Source organism: Lithobates pipiens, unplaced genomic scaffold, assembly GCF_037356315.1.
Source record: "Lithobates pipiens isolate NorthernLeopardFrog02 unplaced genomic scaffold, aLitPip1_a1.2 Scaffold_16, whole genome shotgun sequence".
Lineage (NCBI taxonomy): Eukaryota > Metazoa > Chordata > Amphibia > Anura > Ranidae > Lithobates > Lithobates pipiens.
Window position 1 is genome coordinate 444,437,786 of NW_027507748.1, and position 25,207 is coordinate 444,462,992.

At 39.5% G+C, this 25,207-nt stretch overlaps 1 protein-coding gene across 6 annotated transcripts in view; it reads right to left on the reverse strand.

Moving 5' to 3' along the window:
* The window catches only part of LOC143983259 (ATP-binding cassette sub-family C member 5-like), a 146,302-nt gene that overhangs the window by 54,995 nt on the left and 66,100 nt on the right, over positions 1–25,207 (reverse strand). For 2 of the 6 annotated variants that reach the window (XM_077482735.1, XM_077482736.1), the window contains 9 exons: positions 23,521–23,593; positions 22,432–22,635; positions 21,144–21,269; positions 19,096–19,168; positions 16,074–16,346; positions 15,058–15,239; positions 13,209–13,355; positions 4,337–4,466; positions 1,957–2,110 (listed from right to left, as the gene is read on the reverse strand). In XM_077482735.1, the coding sequence (XP_077338861.1) occupies positions 1,957–2,110; positions 4,337–4,466; positions 13,209–13,355; positions 15,058–15,239; positions 16,074–16,346; positions 19,096–19,168; positions 21,144–21,269; positions 22,432–22,635; positions 23,521–23,593 (1,362 nt within the window). Of the gene's footprint in view, positions 1–1,956; positions 2,111–4,336; positions 4,467–13,208; positions 13,356–15,057; positions 15,240–16,073; positions 16,347–19,095; positions 19,169–21,143; positions 21,270–22,418; positions 22,636–23,520; positions 23,594–25,207 lie in introns of those variants that run through there. The other 4 variants (XM_077482737.1, XM_077482739.1, XM_077482738.1 and 1 more) reach the window with 4 other exon arrangements.

A 25,207-nucleotide genomic window follows, 5' to 3' on the forward strand; every position in this document is an offset into this window, starting at 1 on the left:
AGTAAATTGTAGCAATAGAGGTTGCATACAAAGTGTATTTGACTTAAGGGTTAAATCATTATGTGTAGTAGTTTCATGGGTTTAAAGGGGTTCTATGCATTAAGATAAAAAGCCTTCTGTGTGCAGCAGTCCCCTCAGCCCTCCTATACACTTATCTGAGGTCCCTCTCTGTCCAGCAATGTCTGCGAGTGTCTCAGCCATCCAAGATTCTCCCTCTTGATTGGATGAGACAGCAGCAGCGCCATAGGCTCCCATTTCTGTCAAAGTCAGCTAGCCCATAAGGGCAGAGAGGGGGCGGGGGCCGGCCCCGGGCTCTGTGTCTGAATGGACACATGGAGCTGTGACTTGGCTCGGGTGCCCCCATAGCTAACTGCTTGTTGTGGGGGCACTCAACAAGAGAGAGGAGCCAGAAGAGGGACCCGAGTGTCATGGTTATGCAGTGATCTTCCTGTGTTTGCTTACCTCCCCTCATGTGTTCTGACTAAGAGGCCAGCCACTTCCACTTGGTGGTTTTTATAACCTCTCTAAGCATGGCTCCACCCCAGACCCTATCAGGGAACCCTATATTAATCTGTGCACTGCAAGCCATCGGTGCTGATCAACCGTTGTGTATTCATTGTGTGTTTGGCTTCCTGGTTCCTGCTTGCCGTGTGCTCTATGTTTGACTCTGTTACCGACCTTGGCGTGTTCTCAACGATTCCTGTCTGCTTGTGACCTTGACCTTCTGCATGTCCCTGACCATCCCTGTCTGCCTGTGACCCTAAACCTTTGGCGTGTACTCTGTTGTTCCTGTCTGCTAGTTGCCCTGACCTCTACCATATCCCCTTACTATCCTTGTCATTCCAGCCTGCTGCTTCCTTCTCCTGTAGTCTACTGTGAGCATGAGCTGTGAGACCCTAGGGGCTGTGACCTGGAGCCAGACTGCAGTGAAGTCCATCCTCACCACTGGAGGCTCTGGTGAACACCCACTGGCTCTTAGACTCCACGCCCTTGGGAATCTATGCTCCAGCTTCCATTGGGATCTGTGTTAGTGATCCTGTAGACCTGTGTCCTGAATCTCCCTGGGTACAATCCGCAGCAGTCAGTCCTAAGGTCCACTACCTAGCGGTGCACTTCCGACTCCTACGGAGTGCATCTGTCACCTAGTCTCAGGTGACCTGACACCGAGAAGAGGAGGATCTGGGCTGCTCTGTGCAAATCCACTGCAACAGAGCAGGTAAGTATAACATGTTTGTTATTTTTATAGGAAAAAACTAGACTTTACAATCACTTTAAATATATATAACCTCATAATATAGGTACATATCTATATCACTTTGAGTATTCAGTATGGGTCCATTGTGAAAGCTGTTTATATCTCAGCCAAGTGTTTATCCTTACCTGTTGAGTTTCTCGGTTGGAGGCATTTCTCTTTCTATTTTAGTCTTATACTGACCAATAATAACACCTGCACATTGATGAGCAAAAAGTACACTATACTTTTCTGGACACCTGACCATCACATCAATATGAACTTGCTGGATATCCAATTCCAAAACAAGGAACATTTTTATTGAGGTAGTCTCTTTTGTGGTTAACAGCCTTGCTTCTTCTTGATTTCCACAAAATTAGGAAGTCAATCATTAAGAGAACTGTGCAGAACACTCAAATTCCTCTACACAAAACTTACCCGAACATGTCTTCACGGAGCTGGCTTAGTGAACAGGTGCATAGACCTGCTGGAACAGAAAAGGGTGATGCCTAAACTGTTGGAAGCACACAGTTGTCTAAAATGTCCTTGTATTTTTTAACATTTTGTACCCTTCACTAGAAACACCTAAACTCAATCAAAGGTTGCAGTGATGGTCAGGTGTCAACTAAGTTTGGCCATACAGTGTATATAGCTACAGTATATGACATAGCATATTACTTTATCAATGCCACATAAATTCACTGCACCACCGATTTGTAACTTACCTTGAAGCCCGGTTTACCAAATAGAAGATCACACTTAAAGGTACCACAGATAAGATAAAGAATGGAAATACTGAGCTGATTATTCCAAGGCAGAAGAAAACAAGGATCATATTCTGAATAAGCTGTTCCATTTGGTTTGGAAGTCGTACGTCAACTGAAACACAGAATATCCATCAATATAAAACACAAACACAATGAAACCGAGTCTGTGTTTTAGTTTTTTTTAATGTTTATTTCTTATGAAGGAGAAGAAACTACATATAACAGCCATTGACACTGATCTCATTGTTTCAAAATGAACCAAATGTAATCATTTGGCCACAAACTTAAAGACAATTTGTCAACAAGCCATTAAAATTATATATGTATTTAACAAATGTTATGCATGTTATCAACATGTAAAAAGCCTCCCTTCTGTTGACATTCAGAAGTCTAACCCTGTCCACTGCCATCTTGAATGTGATGTCAGCAGCCACGGCAGATTTAGAGCTGACTCAAGAGATGCTCTATATTGCATGGGTGCTCAACCTGTTGCCCTCCAGCTGTTGGGGAACTACAAGTCCCATCATGTCTTTTCCTTTGGGAGTCATGCTTTTAACTGTGAGCCTTGCAAAGCCTGATGGGACTTGTGGTTTCTCAACTGCTGGAGGACCACAGGTTGAGCACCCATGCTCTATGGTATTCCCCTTCGCCTAGACAACTACATAAAAGGTTATGCAGGGAGGATCTGGGTCAGCATGCAGAGTAATTATACAAAAGGAGAGGACTATGGCGAGCAAGGAGAGAAGGGGATTGAGCTGGGGAAGTGCATAGTCAATTTTTGTAGCAAGTTCAAAAGCACTTTGCAAGTGAATAAAAAACATTTATGCAAGAGAAAAAACACCAGTAAGTGTTTAAAAATAGTTTTTTTTTTTTCTGTGCTTTTACTTGCAGTTATTTTATTTTTGTAGCAGAGTCTCTATTAAGTACTTTAGAAACTGCGGTTTATTTCTCAATATGTCAAAAATAGAAGCTAATTTTAACCTTCTCTCCAGATGGTATCTTCTCCCAGCATGGCTTTTTATAATCTTCATAGAGACCACTTTAGTATGCTTCTGTTCATGTGGATATCAAGGAACTTTGTTCAATTTATAATAACAAGGCCCACAACTGAATAGATTGAGGTTGGAACTGTATTCCCTCATCTACACAGCAACTAATATAAAACTTTAGAAAGGGCTGTGCATTGTTCTGTGCAATCCCAATGCATTAACAATTTATATTTTCTTTACCTTCCTATCAATTTCTATGCAAGGTCATGGAAAACTCAGACAATCTATTTTGAGTTAATTGAGACTAAACTCTAATGTATAACAACTCATGAGAAAATGGCAAGTAGGCTAAAAGCTAAGAACAGTTTGAAAATACTTAGGGTCCATGGATCAAGTACATTGAAACACAAGGGTAAAATATACAGCGCCTTAAAAAAAAGTATGCATACCCCTTGAAATTTTCCGCATTTTGTCAAAAACGTGTATGTATTTTATTGGGATTTTATGTGATAGACCAACACAAAGTTGCACATCATTGTGAAGTGGAAGGAAAATGGTACATGGTTTTCAATTTTTTTTAAACAAATAAATATCTAAAAAGTGTGGCGTACATTTGTATTCAGCCCCCCTGAGTCAATACTTTTTAGAACCACCTTTTGCTGCAATTACAGCCACAAGTCTTTATGGGGATGTCTCTACCAGCTTTGCACATCTATAGAGTGGCATCAGATTGAATGGAGAGTGTCTGTAAACAACAATTTTAAAGTCTTGCCATAGATTCTCAATTGGATTTTAAGTCTGGACTTGGACTGGGCCATTCAAACACATGAATATGCTTTGATCTAAACCATTCCATTGTAGCTCTGGCTGTATGTTTAGGGTTGTTGTCCTGCTGGAAGTTGAACCTCTGCCCCCAATCTCAAGTCTTTTGCAGACTATAACAAGTTTTCTTCTAAGACGGTGTAAGTGGATATAGTCTTTTATTTTTCACTAAAACGTTTGGTATCACTGACACCATCCTGTGCTTGGGTTTCAATTTTCTTTCATACATTTCATGCCTATGTACAATTTCTATTGTAAATTCACAATAAAAATCTATTGAAAGTGAAAGTAAAATAAATTTGCTTTGAGGGAACTCAAGTGGATGGACATACTGAAGCCGACATTGTTATTAACACCAAATTAAAAAGGGGTTGCACAATAATTGTATATGTTAGAGTTGCATAGCTACTCAGGTTGTGAAAGACACCAGTCCATCTAGTTCCAATATGAATAGTATATCTGAGTTTTTTAACAAAAGTGGATTCACCTTTAAAGTAAAACTGAACAATTGCTAGTGATGTATTTACCTTCATCCACATCCCTGGTGAAACGGTTTAGGATACGACCAAGGGGAGTTGTATCAAACAGCTTCACGGGGCTACAGAGGACTTTTTGAAACAAAAGATCATGGAGTTTTGTTGAAGCTTTCAGTGAACTCTAATAATTAAAAAAACAATATGTATACAGTATACCATATAAGATTTTATTACTGTTTAAAATCTGAAATACTTCCAGTCATGTGTATTATAGTGACCAAATACCAACCCTAGAAATGTTATATAATACATTTGCAGTCATTAATAGCATAGTTCGATTCAAGTGGTGACTGGAAATCTATAAGAAAAATTATGTCACACAAAGACCATAACCTTAGAATCAGCCACATGTGCATAGTCTCTGAAAATCAGCAAATATGCTCTAGGCCCCTTTCACACATGCAAACCATTTGACTGTTTTTCATCCATCTGCTGACGGAAGAAAAAGGACATCAATGCATCTCTATGGAAATCTGGATATAAATGGATGATCAGCCATTTACATCCATTTACATCTGCTTCTCTCAACATCTGTTTTTTGAAACCTATTTTTTATTCTATTAAAAACAGGGATTGGACAAAAAACGAATGTAAACAGTCCCATTTGCATGAAAAAAATGACTCCAGAACTCAAGTGGCTAAGGACTCTAGCTGATGGATGTAAAAACCTGATGTAGAGACTAGTGAAAAAACAGATGAAAATGGGATTAAAAACTGATGGAAAACTGATGAAAAACTGATCTAAACTTCATCCATTTTTTTTCTTTAAAGTGGATGTAAAGCCTCACATACAGTGCATCCGTTAAGTATTCACCGCGCTTCAATTTTTCCACATTTTGTTGTTACAGCCTTATTCCAAAATGGATTGAATTCATTATTTATCTCAAAATTTTACAAACAATACTCCACAATGACAATGTAAAAGAAGTTTGTTTAAAATCTTTGCAAATTTTGAAAAAATAAAAAATTAAAATGTACATAAGTTTTTACAGTCTTTGCTCAATACTTTGTTGAAGCACCTTTGACACCAATTACAGACTCAAGACTGTTTGAGTATGATGCTACAAGCTTGGCACACCTATTTTTGGGCAGTTTCTCCCATTCTTCTTTGCAGGAACTCTCAAGCTCCATCAGGTTGAATGGGGAGCGTCAGTGCACAGCCATTTTTAGATCTCTCCAGAGATGTTCAATTGGGTTCAAGTCTGGGCTCTGGCTGGGCCACTCAAGGACATTCACAGATTTGTCCTGTAGCAACTCCTATGTTATCTTGGCTGTGTGCTTAGGGTCGTTAACCTGTTGGAAGATGAACCTTCACCTCAGTCTGAGGTCCAGAGTGCTCTGGAGCAGGTTTTGATCAAGGATGTCTCTGTACATTGCTGCATTAATCTTTCCCTCGATCATTACTAGCCTCCCAGTTCCTGTTGCTGAAAAACATCCCTACAGCATTATGCTGCCACCATCATGCTTCACTGTAGTGAAGGGATGGTATTGGCTAGGTGATGAGTGGTACCTGGTTTCCTCCAGGCATGATGCTTGCCAATCAGGCCAAAGAGCTCAATCTTTGTTTTATCAGACCAGAGAATTTTGTTTCTCATGGTCTGAGAGTCCTTCAGGTGCTTTTCGGTAAACTCAAGGTGTGATGTCATGGGCCTTTTACTGAGGAGTGGCTTCCGTCTGGCCACTTTACCATACAGGCCTGATTGGTGGTATGCTGCAGAGATGGTTGTTCTTCTGAAAGGTTCTCTTTGGGTTGCCCACTCTAGTAAGAGTCCTGGTGGTTCCAAACTTCTTCAATTTACGGATTATGGAGGCCACTGTGCTCATTGGGACCTTCAATGCTGCAGAAAATTTTCTGTACCCTTCCCCTGATCTGTGCCTAGCTACAATCCTGTCTCAGGGGTCTACAGACAATTCCTTGGACTTCATGGCTTGGTTTGTGGTTTGACATGCACTGTCAACTGTGGGACCTTATATAGACAGGTGTGTGCCTTTCCAAATCATGTCCAATCAACTGAATTTACCACAGGTGGACTCCAAACAAGTTGCAGAAACATCTCAAATATGATCGGTGGAAACAGGATGCACCTGAGCTCAATTTTGAGTGTCATGGCAAAGGCTGTGAAAAGTTATGTACATGTGATTTTTTTTATTTTTTTTTATAAATTTGCAAATAATTCAAACAAACTTCTTTCAAGTTGTCATAATGGGGTATTGTTTGTAGAATTTTGAGGAAAATAATGATTTGAATCCATTCTGGAATAAGGCTGTAACATAACAAAATGTGGAAAAAGTGAAGCGCTGTGAATACTTTCCGGATGCACTGTATACCCAGTGAAGTGAACAGCCTCAGATGATACACAGGGATAAAACAAATCTCCCCACATAAGTTTTACATGTATATCTGCTGTGTTCAGCTTGCTATATTTTTTAGAATTCTAACATCGGGTTTTAATTTTAACTTCCTCATTTAGCAGTAGGAGTGGATTATTGGCATACACTGGGAGACAGCTGATTGGAGGAAAGGCACACCACCACCCTCCCCCCCCCCTCCACATAGGTTGAGGAATGATGGAATGTGCAGAGCTGTGTTGTGACAAGACAAGCTCTCTGCTAGTCTATTTATAGCAAACTCCCACAACACAGATTTTATGAAAGTTTTATCTTGGTTGACAGAAAACTTGGCAGAAGTTATCATGCTGATAACAGAGCAATGAAACAGCAGAAAGACACAGGCCCTTGTGCTTTGGAGAGAGATAAGTAAACACACAGATTATGTGCCCAGGTAAAATTTTATGAAACAGGTTTACATCCGCTTTAAAAAAAATATGACTGAACTGTGTGAAAATGTGGTCCACATGTGTGAAAGGGGCCTTAATCAGTCTAACTGATGTACTCTGTGTTTTACGCAATACAGAGTAGCATTTGATTTGAACATATAGTGGAAGTAAACAAAAATAAATAAATACATAAAAACTGCTACAAATAGAGGTTTTTTTTTTTTAGAAGAGACATACCTGCCAAAAAACATGCTTCTTCTTGCTTATTACATTATTTTCTATTTAGTGTACATATGCAGTGCATTGCAGTGTATACCCAAGCTAATTTCTGGTATCTGTAAGATGCCAGCAATGCAGTCAGGCACCCAAGGCAATATAACTCCTGTGCACATACAACAGGGTTTACTTTATCAGTGGCTTTCTAATGGCCGAGATATGAGTGGTGGCAATGGAGCAACAAGTGCATTCACAGATGTTGTCTAAGTGGTATCTTGATCCTCACCAGAGCACAGCATAGGTTAGTGACCCTTGTGACCCCAGGCTACCTTACTGCAAGATGGATCACAGGAACAGAGTGGCTACACTGTGGAGACAGAATAGTAATACTACAAGAGGGCAGGGTTCAGGTAGAGGTTGAGACAGTCCAGCAGAACACCTGCAAATGGAGGGATTTATAGTGAAATGGAAAAAGCAATGTATAGCTCATGGCTTGACCACTAACACACTTAACCCCTACACTGCCACCCCCTGGTTAACCCCTTCACTGCCAGTGTCATTTACACAGGAATCACTGCATTTGTATAGCACTGATTGCTGTATAAATGACAATGGTCCCAAAAATGTGTCAAAAATGTCCGATGTGTCTGCCATAATGTCGCAGTCTAAATAAAAATCACTGATCGCCGCCATTACTAGTAAAAAAAAATTATTAATAAAAATGCCATAAAACTATCCCCTATTTTGTAAACGCTATAAATTTTGTGCAAACCAATCAATAATCGCTTATTGCGATTTTTTTTACCAAAAATATGTAGAAGAATACGTATCGGCCTAAACTGAGGGAAAAAAAAAAATTTTATATATATTTTTGGGGGATATTTATTATAACAAAAAGTAAAAAATAATGCGTTTTTTTCAAAATTGGCGCTGTATTTTTGTTTATAGCGCAAAAAATAAAAACCGCCAGGGGTGATCAAATACCACCAAAAGAAAGCTCTATTTGTGGGAAAAAAAGGACGTCAATTTTGTTTGGGAGCCACATCGCACAACGCAATTATCAGTTAAAGCGACGCAGTGCCGAATCGCAAAAAGTTGTCTGGTCTTAAGCCAGCAAAATGGTCCAGTCTGAAAGTGGTTAAAAAGGAAATTTAAAAAGTGCAGAAAAATCTCTGATTGACCAAGTGGTCCAGTTTAAGCGTGACTTGGACGATTGGGTCACGTGGGGAGGTCTTCAAATGGACTGTTGAGGACACAGTAGATCCCAAAGGGGTAATTTCCGTACTCGTGCTTCCTCAAAAAGTGGGGCCACCTCCTCAGAGAGTGGTGAACAAGAAGGGGCCAGATCAGTTTGTTTTTTTAGAGGAGGAAATCCCCCAAGGGGACGAGACAGTTCCTGTCAAAGGGATTCTAAAAACAGCAGGAAACGGAAAAGATCAAAAAGGAATAAAAGAGAAAGACAAAGAGGGAGACACTGTGAGAGAGCAGGGAAAGTCAAGGACCAGAAGTCAGAAGAGATAGTGGGAGATATGCAGGAGAAAGTTAGTCCCCTAACAAATGATCTAACAAGTAAGAAGGTCATTAATCTATCAGACTTTAATCTTTGTGAGAGACGCATTAAATTACTTCAATGTGGCTTGTCTTTTTCACCTCTGAGCAGAATTGACCCATTTGAAAGATATAAATATACATATTTGTTTCTTAGGAAAGTCTATTTAAGGCTGGTCCACTCTGGTGCAACGGTAGAAGGGGCATCAAAGGTTTCACAAAATGAACAAGAAGTGCAAGCCCTTGAGGATTTCATCTCTCTCATGGAGGATGACTCTGTAGACTTAAGTGAAATGGAGGACTTTAATAATCCATGGAGGAGACAGGCAAACTTTTAGATCTAAAAGAATGCCTCTATTTAGAAAGAACAAATGGATTGTAGTGTTTCTTGACTTGATTCAGGAAGATTTGGGTAAGATTGAGTGGGGAACAGCAGAGCCGGATAATCTTAAGTCAAAAGAAAGAGTAGCCCTTTAAGAATTTAAGGAGGCACCGAATCTTATAATTAAAAAAAATTGTAAAGGGGAAATGTTGTTTTCCTCTCAGAGGAGAAGTATAAACAGGATCAGTCGACCTATGAAAAGTTGAAGGATAATCCGTTCCCTTCGCTAGTTGCCTCCCTAACCATAAGCTATTCTTGGCCTGTGAGGCAGACCTAATCGCTAAAAAAGAATGGGAGTATCACTCCCACCCTATACGCGATCCTTAAAATACACAAGAACTTGGGTAATCCCCCAGGAAGGTCCATTGCATCTACTATAAAGGGGCCCCTGGAGTAGACTGGAAAATATCTGGATGCTTTAATTAAAGAAATAGTGATTGGCCTGTCATTTTATGTACAGGATACCCGAGATGTCCTCCAAAAAATTGTCCAAGCAAGGATACAAGGTGAGGTATTGCTGCTAGGAATTTATGTTGAATCACTTTATACCGCTATATCCCATTCATGGGGCCTCGCTGCAGTGGCTTACTTTTTGGAGAGCAATTTTCCAACTGTGGGAGCTCATGCTCGACTTATATTTTGTATTACATGACAACTGTTTTCAGTCCTCCTGAGTGAACTACCGAAAGATATGTGGAACATCTATGGGGGCCCCAAAATTGTTGATCCAAGACCACTATTAGTGGCTAGAAGGGCCAAAAATTTGAGAGATGAACAAGTCCAGTTAGAGTTTATAGGATCACCATCCTGAAATTGGTTGACCGAGTTACCATGGATAAAGGGCATGTTCCCATGTGGGACGTGTCAAATATGTAAAATTGTTAATAGGATTGATACGTTCACAGATGCTGACCATCAGAAAATCTATCATATAGAGAAATGTATTATTTGCAGTACAACACTTTTTCTCTATATTTTATAATGCCTGTGTAAAAAAATGATACATGGGGAAGACTAAGCATCAACTCCGGGTACCCATCGGGGAATATCTCAATAGCATGATCAACAATAAGGAGGAGAATAGTCCAATTTGCACAACATTTTGGAGCCTTCCACAATGGAAGACCAAAGGGCCTGAAGGTAAAATGTTTCTGTGCTTATGTCCAGCTGAAGGGGGAGTTTGATAAGGAGAAAAAATGGATATTCAAATTGGGGACTTTGGCTCCTAAGGGCTTGAATACCAAATTAAACCTACAAATCTTCCTGGATCCTTAGATACTCATCATATTCATTGTGGTGATTATGCTGATGCTCCCCATTGTGGCCATTATTTTTTAGATATATGTCTGGCAAGCAACTTTCTGAACTCCTCAAGTTAAATTGAATTAAATTAAATACATTTTTTGGGACTACTCATTGCTATTTCTTAATACAATCCCTCAATTTACCCTGCCTTGGGCCACCGATCTATAAGCGGTGCAGAAGTGTATATGCTGTACTATAACAAAGGATTAGACCAGTGGTTTACATGCACCTGTCAAAACATTTTGACTTATTATTCTGTTATGGAAATGGTAATTAGTAGGACAGAAAAATGGTGGAACTACGGCTTAGAGCCCTTTATATTCTAGCAGATTCACTGTTGATTCGTCCTGAGGAAGCTCACAGGATCAGTGAGCAAAACATGTAGATGTGGATACTTTAACCATTAAGGGTGGACTGTATCCTATTTACTGTCTAGTGGCTACATCCTGTGGTTCGATTCTAACAATATATACTTAAGGCAATAATTGCCTACTGACATAGCGCAGGAATAAAAATTGTGAGTCATTTCCCTTTTTTTACTTTTTATGATCCACTGATTCCCAGCACTATCCCAGTTAGGCAAACTAGAGTTTAACTTAGTGCTAGTTAATATTTGTTATCAGTATGTTGCTAGGCGGCAAGGTGTGAGTTGGAGGTGTGCATGTATACCCAGGCAATGATTTTTACATCTGGCAACATTGTCATATGTTTTAATAGTGAATGGTGGAATGTTCTTTGTTATTTATATTGTGTTTAACCTTAATATTTGTAATAAAGATTATACTTTTTTGCTAAATGCTGCAGTAGGCCTAATATAGAATTTTTTGTAGATGGTTAACCCTCTTTGGGATCTCCATTCAATTTTTGTTATAGTCTATTAAGTTCTTAGGACCCCACCCTAATTTATTAGGGATGAGTTTGAAATAATTTTTTTCCCTAATATTTATTAGGGGAAATGCAGCAGATGCTTTTATATGTTTTGGATAGAGGTTGAGACATACATCCAGGCAGAAAACAAGGTTGGTGGCTGGTACAAGAGTAGGCAGAGGTCGAGGCAAGCAACAGGCAAGAGAGAAACAGGAATATGCCAGCAATAGATATACAAGATACAGGCAGTCAGGCAAACTTGGTTAGCAACAAGCAAACCAGAACAAAGGTAATTTCATGAATAAGGTAGCTGGCGAGAAGTCACAGCATTGACCACCATAAGGGAAGGAGTTTAAATATCCTCCTTGGCCTGTGTGCACAGCCAAGGTCAGGGATGCATGCTAAAGCATGTTAATGCACGCGTGACAATTTATGGTAATGCACGCCTGCTAAAATGGGTACGCCTATGTGTGCATCACCACAAGGCCTTGATTTGTCATGCGCGCGACATGCTGAACATGGTAAGGATGAACCAAGCCCTTGGATATACACTTGGATACTGTAACAGTTTGGTTATTATTTGAATGACCCTCCCACTCCTCAAGTGCTATACTTATTTTAGTAAGTTTCCAAGCTGGGCTCAATTTCTATTTACAGCATATATTTTGGAGGGGCGAGGACAGGTATTTAAAAGATTTGCAGGTTGCTGGAACAAGTCATTATAACCCATGGGTCTCTGTCAGGTCCCTGGGAAAGATGCCATGGTGTGTCTGCACATGAGCCAGGCCCCACAAACTGTTTCTTGGGATGTGTGACATAAACATCCCAGGAGGCACTTTGAGACCTTTCGCATTTGCAAATATGCCATGAGACCGCTGTCGCCTGTCTACATATGCACAGGAGCTCTGGCATAAGCACACATGTGCCATGAAGGTCTCTGTTAGGTCCCAGTGGTCTCTGTCAGATCTCCATTAAAAACCGTGGTGCAAGAAAGGTGCAACTTTGGTTTTGTGCAAGACAATGCGGGACTTCAAAGGGATAATTTAATAAATATGTGCAAACACGAGTCTTCTAATCATGGTTTGCAGGTACTGATTATTCTCTGAATCCCTGGGTAAATTAGCAAATAATACACATGTGGGGAGGTCTATTTACTAAGTGCTAGCCATTAACAGCACCACTATAGCTAGGGGGTTTTGCTACTGCTCAGGAAGAGCCATTTGGTCATATTAGGAAAGTGAAACATATATTGCTCTTCAAGACCAGCATGATGCACAAATTGACAGGCATGTGTTCAATAGCATTCTAGACTTTTGTTGAGCTTTTAACACAGTTATTATGTGTAAGAACCACTATCAGAATCTATCATCATCCGTGTCCTCATTGGAGAAATGTCTCCTCAATTCCTGTCCTGGCAGTGAATTGGTGTGACATGGGAAAGATAAGTACAACATGCTTATCTGCCTACTATAATGTGGGCTGTTTCTTTGGAAAAAATTCTAGTTCACTTTAAGCTTACTACTTTGATGTTGTTAATACATTGATATAAACAGTTACTGAACTGTCTTTCCCAGGGTATCCAGGAGTCTATGACCGTGTTAAATTACTGGATTGCAGCCTAAAATTGTTAGCATGGAAAATAATCGATTACCAGGATGGATTCTACATCTAGTAAATTTTTAGAACAAAGTAACTAATTAACTAAGTTCAAGGGAAATTAATCCCAGTTTAGCTAATTGGGTTAAAGCAGAAGGTAGTTGGACCTTACCTTTACAAAGACATATCCTCGGAGAAACCTCAGCAGGAGAACAGCTACCATAGATAGAACATAGATGTAAATATAAAAGTGCAGGTCAGGGTTGTCCTTCATGCTGCCCCTGGACAATGTTATGTTGTGTGTAGTAACTGTAATGTTCTGGAGATAACAGACAGTGAAATTAAGAGAAATTTAGGATATAGTTTTAACCATATGGGATATTTTTTACATAGATGCATAGGAAACAATTTGTGTGATAACTCATGCACTTTGCATCTAGGGGCCATGCACACTGGGCTTAAAAGAACGCTGCTTCTGTAGGAGTTTTGCATTTTGTCTGTTGAAGTAGTTCAATATTATCCTATGTGTCTATGTATTTAAAGGCAAATCAAAAAAAACCTTTCTGGTTTGTGTTTTTGCGAGGAGTTTTCTGGCAGAAAAAAATGCTAAACACTCCTAAATGATGCACCTAAACATCCGTACAAAAACGCTCTATACAGCATTTTTTTAAGCCCAGTGTGCATGGACCCTTAAAAGGCAACCAGTAAGTTAAATCATTTGCTGTTTCTTATATTAGTGATTTGAACAGTGAGATTTACCACATAGGAAGATAAGATATCACTGAAATAGCAGTGGGGATATTCATTTAATGGAATTGCGCAAGGATATAAGAAGCTACGAAGAACATAATTTGATTCTCTGTTTTTTTAATGTTCTATGACAATAAAACATTTTCATTTCCAAGGAGGTGAAAACATTTAATAAGAACTAATATAAATAAGTGGGAGATTTAACCCAGAACTGAAATATTAGGGTTGGGTGGAATAAAAATTTGTAGGCCAACTAAATTTCATGAAAAACAAGCTGAAGTTAGAAGCTGATTGGCAGCTGCACCAGATTTTGCACTCTTCAGTTTTAGCAAATCAATCCCAGTGTGACATAGCTTTCACCTTATATAGCATAATTTTATGCAATGGACCTAAAAGTGAATAGTAATTTGGTAGGTGAAAATTTAATTACCAAGAGTAAAGAAAAAAATCCCAGTTCTCTGCTACTATTCACTATTTTCATACATTTTCAATCCAGTTATGATCTATAATAGTCTATAAATCAGTGATAATTTTTTTTTGGGGGGGACGCAAAATTGCCTCTAATCAGCTGCTACAAAAAAACACCCCTGCCGCTGTAATTCACGTGCCTGGTGTCCTGAAAGGGGCTAGAAGCATGATTAGGGGGTGGCGGTGTCCTGCAAAATAGCGGCCGTGAATAGAGCATGGGGGTGGTGGCCATGGATAGAGGGGGCAGCGCTTTTTCAGCTTCCTCCTTACAAACATGTGCTGTAATGTGCTAAGGACAATGCTAGATGTTTCAATAGCCTTTACTGTAATGCCGTGTACACACGGGCGGACTGTATGGCCTACTTAGTCCGTCGAAACACATTTCAGCGGACAGTCCGCTCGTGTGTGGGCTTCAGCGGACTTTTTCAGCGTGCAGTCTGGCGTACTAAGTATTTCGGATTTTTCGAAATTCTGTCCGTCATACTTTGGTTTCAGTGGACAATCCGCTCGTCAGTAGGCTAGTTAGACGGACTAAGAATGGCGCATGCTCAGAAAGGATTTACACGGCGGAAGGGTGCATTGCTGTGTATTGGACTTCCTATTTCTAGTCCCGTCGTACGTGCTGTACACGTCATCGCGCAAGCTTTCGACGGACTGTTTGTGCATCCGTGTGTGGTCAAGTCCCTTCATTCGAAAGTAGGACGGACTGTCCGTCGGATTGTATGACGGACTAAGTAGGCCATACAGTCCGCCCATGTGTACGCGGCTTAAGTCATCTACACACATTAAAATATGCCCCTTACCCCACTGCCTTGTCTAATCCAATAACTCAGCCACCAGTTACTGAATGCCGCGCTTCCTGTGGTTAATATAAAGAGAATGGCATTGATGGTGACTACCAACACTCCTCCAGCTGCCTTGAGGTACACTCCATAAACTGCCCAAGGCACAGAACCATCACCTTTCTCTTCTGCCTGCATAAGGCCTGAAAAAAAAAATGTGACCATAAAACAATTATTTAACAAAGAGAATGAAAAATTACAACATAATTGGATCCATTATAAATTGTATTTTGTATTGGGTAGACTTACTCACATCCTAGCCTATAAAAGTAGGATGGTAAAGGAGTGACACTCAACTTTGTCAGCAATGGAAGTTGATGTATGGATTTTTATTAACTGCATGGCACTGTGGTCAGAGTGGATTTTCACAGTTGTATATTTAAAATAATTTTAGGGTGCACTCACACTGGACATGGTTGAACTGAACCATGCCCAAGTTCAATTGCCCCCTCCCCACTGGTCTGCACTCACACTGTGTTTTAAAATAAGTGTTCCCAGGCACAATTACATTATTGATCCCTGTTTTTGTGGTTAGTGACCTACAGAAAGTTTTGTGTTTAGGTGCGGTTTGTGCTCACACTGAAGTGAACTGTTTTGGACCACAAGTGAACTGTGCCAAGACCACCTCTTCCAAGTTGCCCTGGGCATAATATGCTTAAACTGAACTGGAAATGAAATGAACTGGGGCAAGGGGGTGAACCATGCTTGTGTATGGTTAAAGCTTCCAGTTTGGATGTGCCCTAAATCCCAATCCTGGCCAAAGACTGATCCATGTACATTTGCATCTCTTTGTGAACCTATATCTTAATTACAGAGTAGAATGGTTTATTTAGTTCTGCTTTATATCCATATAAAACAATGCAGATGTCTAACTTCATTTTTAGTGATTGAGGCTGCCAGAGAGAAAAGGAAACATTTTGTCTATCAACACAACAGTACCTTAAACTCTAAATGGAGGTATTGGCATATTCACATACCCTGGTTCTCCTCTTCATTGTTATGTTGGTCGGTTAAGTTTACTTCTTTTGTACCATCATTATTTTCTTCAACATTTTTATCTCCCTTGAGAATACCTGAAGACTTCTCTTGACCTGAGTGGTCAAAAGAGTTAGTGCCTGCCCCCTCTACAGTGATGACAGTATTATGTAGTTTTACTGCTTCATCTCCACTGTAGAGTCCATTCCCAACTGCATCCATCTTCAGAAGTCTAATTTCTGCATGGTCTATGGTCGCCACGTTATTCCTTAAATCTGTAAAAGAAGGCGTTTCAACTGTTAAATAGGTTAATTGGTTTAGTCAAACAAAAGATATGTAATCACTAAGATCTGGAGTAAATAAGGGCTGGTTCACAACACATGCATTGAGCTGTATTGGTCAATGCAGTCGCAAAGCATGAATGAGGTAAAAAGCTGTGTTCTGTTGTATCAGTTCACACAAATGCATTGTGCTGATGTGAACTTAAAACAACATTTGTCTGGCAACAACAGCCCACCACATGCAGAACTGTTTAACCAATCAATTTAGGCAGAAAAAATAAAATCTAAGACATTTTCAGCTGATAATTGTGTGAGTTTCTGCTGACTTTCCAGTCATTTTTACTCTTATGTATTATTTCGTTGGGATGGACAATGAATATTTAAGGGGGACTCTCTCTGCTTAACAGGAGACTGCTGAAGCCGAATACAAAGTTAAAATAGAGCTAACATCAAATATATTTTTCCATGTTAGACACATACATGCAGCATCACCTGAAAGTCTATATCTTGTAGGTATAAAAAGAACACAGAACTCCCCCTGACAATGCCTTCTCTGTTAACCACTTCCCGAACAGCGCACGGCGATGTACGTCAGCAGAATGGCATGGGCAGGCAAATTGGCGTACAGGTACGTCCATTTGAAATTGCCGCCCTGCCATCACGTGCTCGCCGGTGGTGGCACGCGCGCGCATGCTGGTTGGGACCCCCGTGAGTCCGGTTGCGGGTCCCACGGACTCGATCGCTGAGGGATACCCGCGATCGTCTCATGGGGAGGTTGAACGGAGAGATGCGGAAGTAAACAGCATCTCCCCGTTCTGCCTAGCAACAAGTGACACTGATCTCTGCTTCCTGTGATTGGATCAGAGATCAGTGTTCGCTAAAAACACAGCCATGCCCCCCACAGTTAGTAACACACTTAACCCCTACACTGCCACACCCCGGTTAACCTCTTCACTGCCAGTGTCATTTACACAGGAATCAGTGCATTTGTATAGCACTGATTGCTGTATAAATGACAATGGTCCCAAAAATGTGTCAAATGTCTGATGTGTCTGCCATAATGTCGCAGTCACAAAAAAAATCGCTGATCGCCGCCATTACTAGTAAAAAAAAAAATTATTACTAAAAATACCATAAAACTATACCCTATTTTGTAAACACTATACATTTTATGCAAACGAATCAATAATCACTTATTGCGATTTTTTTTGATTTTTTTTTACCAAAAATATGTAGAAGAATACGTATCGGCATAAACTGAGGAAAACAAATGTTTTTGTTTATAGCGGAAAAAATAAAAACTGCAGGGGTGATCAAATACCACCAAAAGAAAAGAAAAAAGTACATCAATTTTGTTTGGGAGCCACGTCACACAACCGCGCAATTGTCGGTTAAAGCGACACTGTGTCGAATCGCAAAAAGTGGTCTGGTCTTAAGCCAGCAAAATGGTCCAGTCTGAAAGTGGTTAAGTAGGTATTAAACCCAAAGCTAAACATTTAATATATTGCAGCTGCTTACTAATCATTAGACGTCAAATGTCTAACATAGATCTACAGATCAACCAAATCAAATGTCTGACACAGATCATCCTTTCACCTTGTGATCAACGGGGATTGATTTATGAAAGGCGAATATGCTGTTGCCATTGCAGCGAAAGTTGCAATTTGCAAGGATATTTTTCCCAGAGCTTAATAAATTTGGTGATATTTCTCTTAGAATATCCAACCATGTGCAAGGAAAATAGAAAAATAAACAGCATTTTTGTTTGCATACGATTGGATGATTGAAGTCAGCAGTGCTGCACCTCACCTACACTAAGCTTTGGAGAAAAGTGCAACTTCTTTTCACAGTGAACAGTCTTTTTGCCATTAGTAAATCAACCCCTAGTGTATAGTCTAGATCAGTGATGGCGAACCTTGGCATCCCAGATGGAACTACATTTCCCATGATGCTCAACTACACTGCAGAGTGCATGAGCATCATGGGAAATGTAGTTCCAAAACATCTAGGGTGCCAAAGTTAGCCATCACTGGTCTAGATGATAACTTGGGTTAGAGGAGACTGAGGAAATGCTACCTACTGCAGCATACTGATGATATCCCAGGCTAGCGAAAGTCACTGATTGGAGTTCATGGATGGCTTTATACGAGGAAAGGTGGAGCTTTTTTAGAAAAATGTTAAACCTGTTACACAAGCGCACTGAACGAAAAAACAAACAGAGATTGCCATACTAATACAAGCGATGTGAAATCTCCCCCGCTGTGCCTTTGTGCCCCCTGCCAGAACACACTGATCAGAGCTTTCAGCCATTAGCTGCCATTGCTTATTTAATGCGGGATGGAAGCCAGGTGTTAGACAACTGTAAACACGCGCTGAAAGTCAGCTGGTTCCTGCTGAACCGGTGGATTTGGGACGATTTTTGACCCGTGTGTACAAGGCTGTGCCTCTTGCTGAATATAATAAAATATCAGAAATGCATTCATGCAGCTTGGTAATGATACTTAAAGGTCCATTTATAATTCATGTGCTTATACTATTTGCCTTTAAAAATACACTTACTAACATTTTAAAGCATGTAGTGTGGAATGGTGTTTTGTTTAATCTGCTTGAAGTACAGCTTTAATATCACCCTGTGTTGTACAATATATTCTCTATAAACTGTCACTGCAAGCTCTGAACTACTCAAGCTAAAAACAGTAACAATTACAAAAAATTGCAAACTAATAGTTTCATTTGCCATTACCTGTATCTAATTTTCTTTGTATATTATTACCCTGCTTTTCTATAGAACAATGCATATTGCTCTTAATGACATTCTGTAAAGATAAAAAGAAAAAGAGGTTGTTATTCATTTTTTTTTACCAAATACAAGTATATCATTATATATTGTAAAATAACAAAAAAACTTATTACATGATTTTTGATTATTTACTTGTTTTCTCAGGCTGACTGTTAGGCTGTAAGGTCATCCTATATTCTGCCTGAGCTCAGTGCTATTAAAAGACACAAAAAAAACTAAGAGCTTTGTTATTTGACAGGTTTACCCTCCTCCAGCAACATGAACAAAATACAAGCTATCATCAGCTCTGTGCTGAGGCAGGGGGGAGTTACAGCCCAAGACTTCTGCTCTGACGGGGAGAGAATATTTGTAACAGGACATACATCTATCCCTGAAAGGTAATGCTGAACTAATAAAATAAGTTATGAGTTAAGATTCAGATTTCATACAACTGCCACCTCTGATGGCCCCCTTTAACCTATACATGCATACCCCACTTTTAAGTACACAATGGGGTTTATTTACTAAAGCTGGAAAGTTCGAAATCAGGCTTATGTCTGCATAGAAACCAATGAGCTTCCAGGTTTTATTACCAAAGATTAATTAAACAAGCTGGGGTTAGAAGCTCATTGGTTTCTATGCAGAAGTGAGCCTGATTTTGCACTTTCCAGCTTTAGTAAATAAACCCCATTGTGTACTTAAAAGTAGGTTATGCCTGTATTTCTCTAACCTGCACTGATAAAAAAATAAACAGGGGTTATACTCTATGAGCAATGGCAGTTTTTCAAGTTTCCTCCAGCAACCTAAACAAAATACAAGTTATCATCTCTGTGCTTAGGTAGATAGCTGGTCAGCTTCCTTTTGGGCCTTACAGCCTGATACTTCTGCTCTGACGGGGAGAGAATATTCATACCAGGGCATACACCTATCCCTGAAAGGTATTGCTAAACGAATAAAATAACTTATGAATGAATATTTTGAGTAAAGATTCAGATATCCTACAACTGCCACTTCTGACTGGTCCCCTTTAAGCTATATTTCTCTAACACACTGATAAAAAATAAACAGGGAATCTGATTATAGTCTATAGGCAATGGCAGTTTTCATAGCTCAGTATAAGTAAATTCTGTGTTATTCAAGTTTCACGAATAAACTATTATTACACAACTACAGAAAATAAATAAAAGAATATAGTGAACACAAATTAGCATCTTATTCTGCATCATATTCTAAATCTAATGTGTTTTCTGTTTCTAGGGATAACTGGTCAAGCTTGCAGAAGAGGATGCAGATCATTTTATATTTGCTGATATTCTTACTGATAACACAATGCTTATTGTGAAAAGAACAGGAGACAGTAGGCTGGGTATACACTCATCTATTGTGGTGCTTGGTACCGCAATGCACGTTCCGTTATTTTGAATGGCAACCCAATGCACTAACACCATGCCACTCTAACATACCTGTGTTGTGGCACACCACAATCCACGCAAAAACACTACTGTGTGATGTGGTACAATGTGTTTACAAACCCGATATTCATGTGTTTTTTGGGACCTTGGGATGTGTTGCCAGCCTATTTATTTTAAAGTGCTGCTTTAACACAAATCACGTTAATACACTGTAACGTAGCAGAAGTGTGTGAATCCAGCCAATGTCATGAAAGGAATTTGTAAAACTATGATTGAAAGAAATAATAAGAAAAAAAGTGAGGATGAATAATATTTCATTCATGCATTCTGAGGCCACATTTTAAACATGTCGGAATTGCTTAGTTGCTGATATTCGAATTAAGGAGCCAACAATGGAAAAATAATTCAATTAATATAGTCAATAACAACAACAATAATATTAAGGTGGGACTTTTTTTTGTAAATTTGGCCAGTGGTGCCTACAGGTAAAAAACATGAAAAACAATGTAACATAATTCTGTGAGTTACACTAGATTTGTGATACTGTGCCGATTTACTCTACAGGAGAAAAAAGGGTTTATTTATGTCAGATATACTCACTGATTGCTGCATATTCTCAAATAAAACAGCATAATCACCCTTGAGTTTCATTAGATCTTCATGAGTTCCTTGCTCTGAAATATATCCATCTTTCATGAATAAAATCTCATTGCACTCAGTCAGGTACTACAATAAATCAATACACCTAGTTAGTATTGACACGCAGAACTTTTTTGACACATTTTAGAAAAGGATAAATCCATATCACCATATAGAAAACTCTAATTTCATTAACAATGTATGAATCATTGGCTGCAAGTATTGTGCACAGTGTGTATGTCTAACCCAGGTTGCTCACATATACAAGGTGAAGAGCTCCAAGCTTTATGGCAGATGTGGAAAGGACAAACTTCTTATTCACTCAGAATGTTAAGTTCTCATATGGGTCCTGGGGCCTGGAGGCTTGGCAAAGCTTTGGGTGGGATAAAGCCTCCATCCCTAGGTTCACATCTTACCTGGTAGCCAGACCTCTTTATTAGTCTCAGCTGTCCTCAGTCCTATTTATATGTGAGCTAACTAATGCTCACGACTCTCACACACTGACCCTGCTGTAGGTGCCTGCTGCTTGGTGAAAGCGCTGACTGCTGACAGAAAACTAAAAATGGACATGTGCTGCCTGTTTGTTTTGCAAACCTATCAAATTAAGGATTTTGTAATATCTACAGTATCTTCGGATAACACCTAATTGCCCTTTCTAAAACCATTAGGAAACCAGACTATGTTGGTCTGCAGTGAAAGACTGTATATTGGCAGCCTTTTAAGTAAAAGCTATTATATTGCAGAACAGGGCAAAGTATCTAAATCTTGCAAGATTTCAAATATGTTATACGTATAGAACAGAAAAAAACTGTAAACTAGAAAAAGGGCAGATGTGCTGGAAACTGTTGTTGTTTTTGTCATGTATTCACAATTTATATGTAATCTTGTAACATTAAAAGAGACTTAAAATAGACTTTGCAAATTCATTTGGTGCCTCATTCCTCTGTCCTTTGGATTGTAAATTGAGCATTGGCTCAGAATCCACTTGATGTGACAAGTGAATCCCCAGTTAATATTCAGCTCACCATCGATACATATTAAATAAATACAATGTAGCATGAATAAGACTTACATAGCCCATTTTTGCATGCTTTAAAATGTGCTTTCTGTTTATAGCCAAAACCTAAAAAGATTACCTTAAAAATTGTAAAAAAAAAAAATTTAAATTATTTTCTTAGAGCATGGTCCATGGGACAGATGAAGCTAATTGCAATGGGCATGCTCATACGTACTTACAGAGCACCTGTACCTGCAACTGATGCGTGACCAATAAGACACTCTTGTTCTGCATTCCATTCTTAATTGCTTTGTTAAATAATTCTCCTCCCACATACACATCAACAGCACTGAGAGGATCATCCAGAAGAACGACACTGCTTGAACTATAAAGGCATCGTGCCAAGCTGATCCGTTGTCGCTGTCCTCCACTCAGGTTAACACCACGTTCACCTATCTTTAAAGGGAAATTACTTATCATACATAAATAAAATATTTCTTGGGTAAACCCTAATGGTCCTATTAATCAACATTAGGACAGTGTGCTAAAAGGCAACCCAGCAACCATTCCGTTTATTCCATTTTCCCATTTCTGGACTGTAAAATAGGTTATTCTGAACATGATCTCTTTCCAGGGGCGGACTGACAACTCATGGGGCCCCTGGGCAATAGTAGATTATGGGACCCCCAGGCAATAGGAGAAGATTATGGGGCCCCCGGGCAATAGGTGATTCTGGGGCACCCAGGCAATAGGAGATTATGGGGGCCCCAGGCAATAGGAGATCATGGGGCCCCCAGGCAATAGATTTTGGGGCCGCACAGTATACACACACACACATACAGAATACACACAGACACACAATATACACACACAGTATACACACACATAATACACATATGAACACTGAAAAGCTACTGGAGAGGCAGGTCAGCTATAATCTTGGGATTTTTAAATAAACACAGATTTTTACATACTGTCCCTGGTTCTATTGAGGCTGGCAACCCTGATGGGGCCCCTTAGTGGCATGGGGCCCTCGGGCAGTGCCCGAGTGCCCAAACGGTCAGTCCGCCCCTGTCTCTTTCTATACAGTAATACCTATCATTTACCTATCAGATATTTTTATAAAAGGAAAGTTTAATGTTATCTGTAAATATGCTTCTAACATTTCCTACACTATGTCACGTAGAAGCAGGAAAGCTGTTATATACAAAACCAGTAAATTTAAATATTGTGTGTGGTGGAGAAGCATGTGCTGAAATGTATGATAGATGCATGTATGTAATAGAAGTCAGATATATGTAAAATATGTAATTGTCATATACATTATAGGAAGCCCTTTACCTCAGTTAAGTCTCCAGTGGGTAGAGCTTCAATGTCAGGGTAGAGACAACAAGCTTCCAAAGTCTTTTTGTACCTATCAGCAGTAAAGTGAATTAAATCAAAGCTCATAACTTTCTACAATAAAGAGTAATAAAAACTGCAAATTAACTTGATTAATAAATTGGGTGCAATTTTATTGCTGAAACATTGATAATGAAAAAGGTAAATATTATAGATGTTAACACTCAGAACAAAATTAGCAAAGCAAAAAACGCAAAACAGCTTACGCCTATACGGGGTTGATAACTAAAGGCAAATAGCTTGTTCTGTTTGCAGGGGAAGCCTAGTGAATGTGGTGAAAATTCACTTTGCAAAGAATAACCAATGACGTGTAAGAAAAAAAAAAACACAACACAATCTTTACTTGCACATGATTAGATGATGGAAATAAGCAGGTTTTCACCTGATTCACTAAGCTCTGGGGAACATTCACTTGCAAAGTGAACAAGTTATTTGCTTTTAGTAAATCAATCCCAGCATTCTTATGTGACAATGAGTGGCTAGACACTGGAAGCAGTTTGACAAGATTATAGAATCATTCAGAATTCATTAATAGGTGCATTTGACCTGCAGTTGACTTCTTTCTGAGTTGCATTTGACCTGCTTTAAGTGGGTTTTACATTCTCATGAGGGTTGATTTACTAAAGGCAAATAGGTTACTCACTTGGCAAAGAAAGCTAGCACTTTGCATGGCAATTATCTCCAGAGATTAGTGAAGGTGTTGACATTTTATTTTTCATAGAATACCCAATCATGTGCAGAAAAACAAGTATAGCATTTTTGCTTGAACATGATTGGATGATGGACACCAGCAGAGCTCATTCACTAAGCTTTGGGGAATATTCCTATGCAAAGTTCAACTTCTCTTGGAAAGTGCAACTACGCCTGCATAGTTAACAGTTTATTTGCCTTTAGCTAATCAGCCCACTAAAACTGTATCCGGATGCAAAAACCACTTGAAGTTAAAAAAAGCCCATCAAAACAGGCCATGATAGGATAATTTAACAAGGAGCAAAGCACAAGTAAACTGCATGAACCCACAGCAACCACCAGGATTCTTCTTTTTAAGATTCTACTGATCTTTTTAAGATCAGTAGAATCCTAATTGATTGCTATGGGTACTGCAATTAGTCCTTTTCTCTCTACTCCTTGCAAAATTTTATTGAAAACCCTGACAGAATTCCACTAAACTTAAAGTGGTTCTAAAGCCCAAGAGTTTTCCTTTTACCTTAATGCATTTAATTTATTACAGGAATTGTAAAGGAAGAAGTTTTTTTTATCTTAATATATTCTATGCATTAAGATAAAAAAAACTTCTGTGTGTAGCAGCCCCCACCCCTTAGCACCCCCTAATTACTTAACTGAACCCAACTCTCTTCAGCGATGTCCACAAGTGTCTTAACCATCCAAGACTCACCTCCTGATTGGCTGAGATACAGCAGCAGTGGCATTGGCTCCTATGGCTGTCACTCAAATTCAGTTAGCCAATCAGGAAAGAGAGGGGGCGGGGCCGGGGCAGAAGTCCATGTCTGAATGGACACACAGAGCTGTGACTTGGCTCAGGTGTCCCCCATAGCAAGCTCCTTGCTGTGGGGGCATTCGACAGGAGGGAAGTTCCAGGAGCAGCGAAGACGGACCAGAGAAGAGG